Below are 9,014 nucleotides of genomic sequence, written 5' to 3'. Positions count from 1 at the left end.
GGGGGAGAGAGGGAGGAAGAAAAGACAAGAAAGGGAGATGGACATACGTAAGTATACATAAAATTCATAAGATTTTTTTCTTTATACTCAATTTGTTTCTTAAAAAAAACATAGTGAGCTCTGTGCATCATTGTATTATAGAGCCTACACTTTGTAGAAACATGGTTTCTGGTAACAGTAGTAGACCTGAGTTTTCTGGGAGTGAAACCATTGTTTACACCAAAAGAGGACACATTAGTAAGGAAAATCTCCAAATATAATTCCCTGAAACAGAAACAACAAGCAGGAAGAGTTTATAGCAAAGAGTGCTGATATAGTCTGCCCTTATTCTGTTTCTATCCTGAAAATAGAATGATACAATGGAGTACTTATTACAATGTTCTGTTGAGGTTGTAAGATACATAAGTATAATGTGTAAAATGATGGATGAAATCTGTATAAAATGTTTATATATGTATGTATATATACATTACTATTTTATATATACATACACATAGGGAAAAATTCTATATTTCATTAGAATTGCCAGCCTAAAGAAAAAAAGAAGAAAATATACTGAAAAGTGAACATGTGTTGTAAGCCCCAAAACAACACAGAAAAAAATAAATCAAGAAAATATTGAAAAACACTAAAAAGGAAATGTAACAGTAAAATATATTCTTCTTAGGGTAAAAGAGACTATAAAAGATGAAAAGATATGAAACCTATAAAAACAAAACATGACAAACAGTATGAACCCAATATGGAAAATAGAGCATTATAGATTAATGGATTAAATAACATAATGAAACAACAGAGACAGAATGGATAAAAATTAATATTAAATTATACATCAATAGTAGTAAACATTTCCTATATAGGAAGTAGAATGAGCTAAAGAAAGAAGTGCAGAAAGACAGTCAAAGAAAGTAGGATGCAAACAAATACACTTTAAGACAAAAAAAATGTTCCTAAACCTTATTATCAGATGTTCTAAGGAAGTTTATTTTGGGGATGGTATGAAAACTCATGAATTCAAAGACATGTGAAATGAAAGTTTTACTAATGTAGGTAGAAGATAGGTCATTCAATATTATTTGATACAGAAAATGATAATATATTCTTTTAGTCCTGGAGAAAAGACAGAAAAAGAAAGGACTTATACAATGCTTTATGAGTATACCAGATGTGGAGACATAAAATACTATCCACAGATCAGATGTGTATTCATTTCAAGGACAGATGGAACATTCCTTTAGGCTATATGATATGCTGAGACAGAGAACCAACCCCAGTAAATTATGAGCTGTCATAAGAAGTAAGCTTTGCTATCACAAGAAGATTAGCTAAGATGTTCAAAGATGGTTTTACTTTCTAGAAAAGAAACGGTGTGTTTTTATAATAAATTTTCATGATCGTCCTCTTATTTTGATATTTTTATTATATACTTTTGCATGCAACAAACTAATGTTGATGGCTACCCCCTAACACTAAGGTCTGGGATGATTCAGAAAACATTAAATTTCCTAGCTGTTCACTGGGGGTTCTTTAGATTGAATTCATGACTAACACTAATTATCAAAATAGTTTTCATTGCGTAAACTCTCTTACTGACTCATTAGGTCAAATGGATACTGAGCAGGTTTTCCCTGCTTCTCTTTGCAGAAAGTATTTTGATAGATCATCCTAAAATTTAAGTGGGAATGTGTAGTGATATTTCATTTGTGTTTAATAAATATAGCATGCCTGAAGATCAGAGAGTAAAAGAGTCCCACCAGTCAGCCTTACAGACCATACAATGGAGACACACACCTTTACTCCTAGTAGCCACACTAGTTTGCTCTAGAAACCGGGAAGTAGCGGTACATGCCTTTAATCTCAAAACTAGACAGAAATATAAGATGGGAGGAAACAGCTCTCAGATACAGAGTTATATTTCTGATTGAGGAAGAGGTAAGAGCCAACGGCTGGTTGGTTTTTTTTTGTCTTTTTTTGTTTTTTGTTTTGTTGTTGTTGTTGTTGTTCAGGTTGAACCCCAATATCTGTCTCTGGGTTTTTATTAATTATGTTACAGAAATGTGTTCCATGTTTATCTTCCTTTGAATTGGCATTAACATTTGACTCTAATAATGGATTGTTTTTTTCATGTTAACTAAACTGGAGCATAACCCAGACAAGTCCTATTTAAATAACTATAGGTTGGTTGTGGGTTGGCTCACAGGGCAGGGATGCTGGGAACTATTTCATAGGGCAGAAAAAAATAATTTTGAAAAATTTCAATTGAAATCAGAAATGATCCTTCCAAATATTTTATCTCTATACTATGTGCAAAAAAGTGCATTGTAAAAAGCAGGAATAAAGAAAAATAAAAGAAACCTAATAAAATATGAAGGTGTCATAGAGAAGTGAGACTCTCAACTGGTAGCTACTCTTCTCTCCCTTTGGCTCCCCAAGTTCTCTTCAGGTCTCTGTAATGAGTGTCCTAAACTGTAAGGAGAGTCTCTTTCAGTATGAATGAGGAAATCTCGGGACAAACTGAGGAATCAAGAGGGAGACTATTCACAAACTGACTATAAGACGTACACAAAGACAGAAAAAACCACACCCTCTGTTTTGTATGACTGCTGCAGAAACAGCTCCTTCCCACTCTATTGCTCTGTTTCCATTACCTTTACAATGGTTTTCATCCCAGGGATACACACAGTTCTGGAGCCCATTGCAGACAAGCGTGTTGTTGATACACATGTTACTGTGGCAGAAGAACGTGTTGCCTTCACAAGGAGCTAAGGGAAGAAAAGAGAGAGAGAGAGAGAGAGAGAGAGAGAGAGAGAGAGAGAGAGAGAGAGAGAGAGAGAGAGACCATGAAAAGGAAGAAAGTCATATCTGGTGCCTTTCACTTCATTATGGTCACTGAAAGTGGAACCACGATGGAAGTTAGGATGTGCATTTAATAAGACATGTCACTTGCTTCTCAGAAAGGTTGCCACAATGACCATTACTTTTGGCGACTGGAGGTTGGGCTTACCAGAGGAGACAGAGACTCCATTGTCTCCAGTACATGAGACTTAGAAAAGTTCATGTACTTTCCCCAGGCATTTGCTTGCTTTATGCAGCAATTCTACATGCATAAACTTAAATTTACTATACAAGTCATTAATCAAAATAAGTATATTTTTAAGTATGCAAGGAAAGTACTATTGAGAGAAAATATATATTAAACAGAACCCATAACAACACTTTAGCTTATGTAAAAATAAAAGATACAGAAATCCAGAAGCAACAGAAAATTGATCTTCAACAACATCAAGAAAATAAGAAAATACATATTCTTTTCATCCTCTCATAGAGAGAGACGGAGACAGAGAGAGAATGTCTCTAGTCTGACTGTGATTTGCATAGGCTGGTAACAGCATAATAACTAATTTCCAGAATACAATGCACATTTAGATAATGGGAGTGAAAATTAGAACTTCAATGCGGTATGAAATATGAACAGAGAATTAGGAAGACGTAATGGGCAGTGAGAGCAAATAAAAATGTTCAATGGGATGTTGATAACAGAAAACACACATTTGCATCATTATTATACAAGTAGAAATATCTACTTAGTTTGCAGAAATACTGCACAGTGGATTATAATTTACAGAAACCTTTTTGACCATTTCTTAATCTTTATAATCAGTGTCTACCTCATTAAGTTTAATTTTTGTGTGAACTTTTCTAGTTGATTTCTCTTTTGTAGTAGTATTTCTAGGAAAGTGAATATTAAAAGCATGCCATGTATGAGATGTTTGAAATCAGTCATTAAATACTTAACGATCAATATTATCTAACACTTTAATCATAATAAACTTTAGATTTTTCAAAACTATGTTTTTTGTATACTTAAGGAAATTAGTTTCTGCAATTTAATATGGTCAGGAAAATATTTTGCATAAGGCAACTAAGGATACTTTCATATATAATAAACTTTTTATGAGGAAATTTACTGAATTATGAAAGCAAGTAGTAAAGGTGAGAGACTAGAGAGAAAATAGAGCGATTGAGAGAGATTGAGGGCCAGTTCCCATCATTCACATGGTGGTTCACCCCATATATCCCGGCGGGCATTTGGTGCACATAAACTCACTAAAGTAATTACTACAGTGGTTCCACCTGCTCTCTGCTCTGGCTTTCCTAGTATGTTTATTTCCGACACTTGGGATCTATTCTAGGTTCTTTGATAAAGATTAAAATACATGGAATATGATCTGAAAAAGCTATAAAAGACATAGAACCTATGACAGACCTTTCAAAAGTACTATGCTTAACACTTTATTAGATTAGTGATTTGTGTAAATCTGTTATAATGCAAAATTTAATAATCTGATATATTCTTGTAAAACCTTACATTTTAATTTGGAAGTAAATTAAAGTTCCTAATGGCTTTATAGAACAGATAATGGTTTTCTACCCAGATAATAAATGTTGTCAAAATTTGTACTCTAAATATAAAAACATTTTCTGCAAATAGATTATAGTGACGGCAAAATGTGTTTGTGTGTAAAGTGTTATTGATAAGTTGTTCTGGTTTATAGTTATATACCAATTAAAAAACACTTTTAAGATACTTGACTACCGACTCCAAGATAACATCTTAAGCCAGGCAGAATGGCTAAGAGTATTTTCCATTGTACATGATGCATGTTAATAGTGTGTTGCTAAGAGTGTTCAGATTGATATTTTGAGTAGCAAAGATATGATTCTATCTGTGTCTCCTGCTTCCTAATTGTGAAACTATTAATCCACACATCCTTTCAGTTCTTACATGTGTCTTGCTTTTACTGAGAATGCTATAAATACAGAGAAATGTCAAAAAAAATGTTATCCCAATAGAATGGTTATAGAAAGCACAAACAAATAAGTAGAAAATTTTTTTAAAAGGTGATAAATGTTATCATGGCTATAAAACAGGCTTATAACATGTTAGTACATGAACTAAAATTATATATATATATATTGGTTTTTCGAGACAGGGTTTCTCTGTGGCTTTGGAGCCTGTCCTGGCACTAGCTCTGTAGACCAGGCTGGTCTCGAACTCACAGAGATCCACCTGCCTCTGCCTCCCGAGTGCTGGGATTAAAGGCGTGCGCCACCACCGCCCGGCCTAAAATTATATTTTGTAAATAGAAAAAACACCTACAATGGTCTATTAGGACACTGGGCTTTGGCCTGGCAGGAATCACGGTCCTAAGGCAAAAGCTCATTGAGTGTGAATTGTAGGGCACTCTGATGATAACTGGCACGGTATACCGACAGGCCACTCCCAAACTGCCAGCATACCTCTTCAAACTTTACCAGTGAGCTGGCCAGCGTGATAAATGCATGCGGCTGTCTTCCTGAAAGCTGGACTGAGATAATGGCAAAACTCAGGTACAAGGTTGTAAAGCTAAAGGTGTTGGCTGGGTTCTTAAACAATGTGACAGAGAAACAGTAGGAAGGTCGAGATGTCAAGCTCATACTTGGCTACAGAACCACCTTGTATCAGAAAATTGATATATGGGGAAACAATATTGCGATATAGAGGGGATACATATTATCAATAGAAGTGGATTAAATGATGAAGGGAAAACAATATTGAGATGTAGAGGGGATACATATTATCAATAGAAGTGGATTAAATGCCGCCTCACTTGTTAATTGTAAAGTAAGCATTGTTTTTTTGAGAGATCTCCAACTTTCACTAAGTAACAATGCTTATTGGACTGTCTTCAAAGCAAGATTTCTGGTTATCTTTGTATCTTTAATATATTGCCACAATTTAAGATATCATGTTTCAATTCTAGAAAAAGAACAGCAAAAATAGAACTTATACATATTAAATACCAAGATAAATTTAAATTTATAGCATATATGCGTTCAAATAAAAGTATAGCTTTTTAAAGATCATAGCTTACATGTACATAATTACTTCTGATATTTTGTTTTTATACTTTAACAAGACCACGAAAATAATATTGATTTTCTGTTATAAAATTGTAACAACAGATATTCAAATATTCTAGATCCACCTCTAAAAGACAATAATGTCTAATCTAGAAAAAATTTTATCTGTTTTTTTACTATATATATAAAATTCAAGGTGTTGAAATCCTGTCAGTTGGGGATTGATAGAAGTCATAATGTTGCTTTTTGCTTTTTATTGTAACAAAAAAATTCAAAATTTTTAGAAAAACAAATAATATATCTAGACTGTGAATTATTTATAGGTACCTTCAACACAGTTTAAATTTTATTCACTGAGTATTCTTTAACTACTTCAAAAGAAATGATGAAAAAACAAAATTCAGTGAAGAAGAGGAAGAAATGCCCTGTGAACTATAGATTCCCTATGTCCATTTCATAAGTCCTGAGGCTCTGGGTCAAAAGAAGCTGAACAATCAGAAAAGTTTCATGGTCAAGAACCTACAAGTCTTTGTTTCTTTTAAATAATTGCATTTATTGCTTAAAATGGAAAGCAATGTTTAAAAATTTAAGAGTTATGTCTGTAATGCTAGAAACTATTATAGTGGCTGCATTCTTAATGTCTAAATAAATACAGTTTAGTGTGTAAGCATATCTATGTGGATGCAATTTCTTAAATAATGAGTCTACTACATAAACAAACCATGAGAAAAAATGTACAGAAAATATGTATGTCAAAACGTGAGTTATTTCTAGGTTTTGTCTAAAGGTTATTTCTAGTATTTGCTAAAATTACACTGTGTTTATCTCTTTTTGAAAAAAATTACAATATTTTTATGTTCATATATACATATTGTGAAAACTAGAGAATTTTCAAAAGGGGTATAAAATATTCATCAAAAAAGTCACTTTTCCGAAATCTTTCTGTTTGTACTAGAAAAGTGACAGTTTTCATAAGTTATCTCTACATACAGCAATGAACACAAAATGTGTTTAAGGACAATTGTATGCTGCTATCTTGTTTTATCCACAAGGTGGCAGACCTGTACCACAGTTCACTGAAACATTGTCGGGCCCTTACCTACCCTAGTGATACAGCATTCCTACACCAGAGGTCTGACTCCAGGGAAGTAAAGGAACCATAAGCCCAGGTCCTCAGTGACACTGGTATGCAGTGTTAGGAAAGAGAGAATGAAAGACAGACACGCACTACAAGCATGACACTGTTTACTTATTCTAAAATCCGTATTTTATAAAATCAAAGATCTAAACAGATTGTCTGGCTCCCAAGTTCATAAACAGTTTCAGTTTCATAATTAAGATGTTTTACAATTCTAACTGTCGTTTTAATGCTGAAATCCATAAAGTGTTCAGTCATACCGCCAGTCTTTTCTTTCTTCAAATAAACAAAAAGTAGTATTAATTTAAATATTAAATCGAGTATGAAATAAAGCATACCATTCTGGGAAGCTAATATTTCAACTAGCTGCCTTTCAGAGGCAACGGGCGGATTAAGTCAGCCACACAATCGTCACATGGCATTGGGAAACAGAGAGAAGGGACAGTGTGCTTGCAAACATGGGCTTACGACCACACTTAGAATGTGACTGTGAGCTTCAGCATTGGTCTCCTCTTGTTCCCTTCCCTTTCGTTTCCCTCAAATCATTTAAAAAGTAACTCAAGCTTCTCTCACTCCAGAGCTCACAATGCATGGGGACACACACATTCAGACACTTGCACATCCCTCTCCCGGCAAAACACACTCATCTGATTGGTCCATTTCTGCTTTGTTTTCTCCTTTACCTTTAAATCAACAGAACTTCCTGCAGACACGGTGAGGAAAAGGAGTGGGATGAGGACATTTAAATTCCTTCTTCTTATTTCTTGGGTTAAACGATTATGAGCCTTGATGATAATAATTTTTTTTTTATTTTTTTTTTTATTTTTCGAGACAGGGTTTCTCTGTAGCTTTTGGTTCCTGTCCTGGCACTAGCTCTTTCTAGACCAGGCTGGCCTCGAACTCACAGAGATCCAACTGCCTCTGCCTCCCGAGTGCTGGGATTAAAGGCGTGCGCCACCACCGCCCAGCTGATAATGATTTATTAAAACTTTCCTTAGCAATTCGGGCTTATTAATCTTTCTGATGTTCAAGATGATTTTGATTCTCTTTGATTGTTGTGTTGGATGAAAAATTAAGAGAAGTTCCACATTGTTATAAACATGTCCATGTGATTTATATCTTTTTTTGGTTGACAGATACACAGTGATTTCGTATCACTCACAAAGGTTTGCATAATAGAAAACTCAGTTGGTTTCATTCAATGCTCATCATGATTAATTTTGTTAAGAGGATTTCCTATACTCTGCCAGCCCATTATGCCAATTTTTAGAAACATCTTGGGTTAGATTTTTTGAGGCCTTTTTAGATGGCTTCCCTTTACTCTCTATTTCCTTTTTACCCAGTACCCCATCAATTTGTACTGAGCCTGAGCTTAAACCATTGACTCAGGACTCCCACTGGGCTCTGAAAATTGTCTGAGAAACCGCCTTGCTCTGAGCATTCCAATTCCCTCACAGATTGTCAACTTGGAATTCTAATTACCACGCTGACTGAATGTGTCTGAACAGAGTCGTGGAAAGGGATGTTCATGTTCATCCTCCTCCTCCCAGCCAGCACTAGATCCCCTTCATTCACTTAATTTTTCCTTTCATTTTATCCTTGGCTAATTGATTTGTGTTTTCTTATAGCACAAAGTGGTTGGGTTCGTAATGACATACCCATTCAAATCCATACCATACTGTGACTGCTCCTTTAATCCTTTAATCCTTCCTTCTCCCCTAACCATATTCTTGGTATTCTGTAAAATCCAGAGGCTTAGTAGAACATACTTTGTAAAAATTATATGGCAATATTTTGAATTTCTAAGGAATGAATAAATTCCTAGACATATGTGACCTACCAAAATTAAATCAAGATATAAAGAAATTAGACAGATCAACTAATTAAGCTCATCAGTGACTGGATTGAATGGATTGACAACTAAATTCAACTGGGCTCTTTACATAAGAGCTAACACAAGTTCTGCAGAGTA

General features: G+C 34.4%; 1 protein-coding gene across 3 annotated transcripts in view; it reads right to left on the bottom strand.

The window, feature by feature from the left end:
* The window catches only part of Neto1 (neuropilin and tolloid like 1), a 103,065-nt gene that overhangs the window by 10,326 nt on the left and 83,725 nt on the right, over positions 1–9,014 (bottom strand). For all 3 annotated transcript variants that reach the window (XM_013349557.2, XM_005356338.3, XM_013349559.2), the window contains exon 8: positions 2,649–2,762. In XM_013349557.2, the coding sequence (XP_013205011.1) occupies positions 2,649–2,762 (114 nt within the window). The remainder of the gene's footprint in view (positions 1–2,648; positions 2,763–9,014) is intronic.

The sequence above is a fragment of the Microtus ochrogaster genome, chromosome 18, assembly GCF_000317375.1.
Source record: "Microtus ochrogaster isolate Prairie Vole_2 chromosome 18, MicOch1.0, whole genome shotgun sequence".
Lineage (NCBI taxonomy): Eukaryota > Metazoa > Chordata > Mammalia > Rodentia > Cricetidae > Microtus > Microtus ochrogaster.
This window is presented reverse-complemented; position numbering and strand designations above follow the sequence as displayed.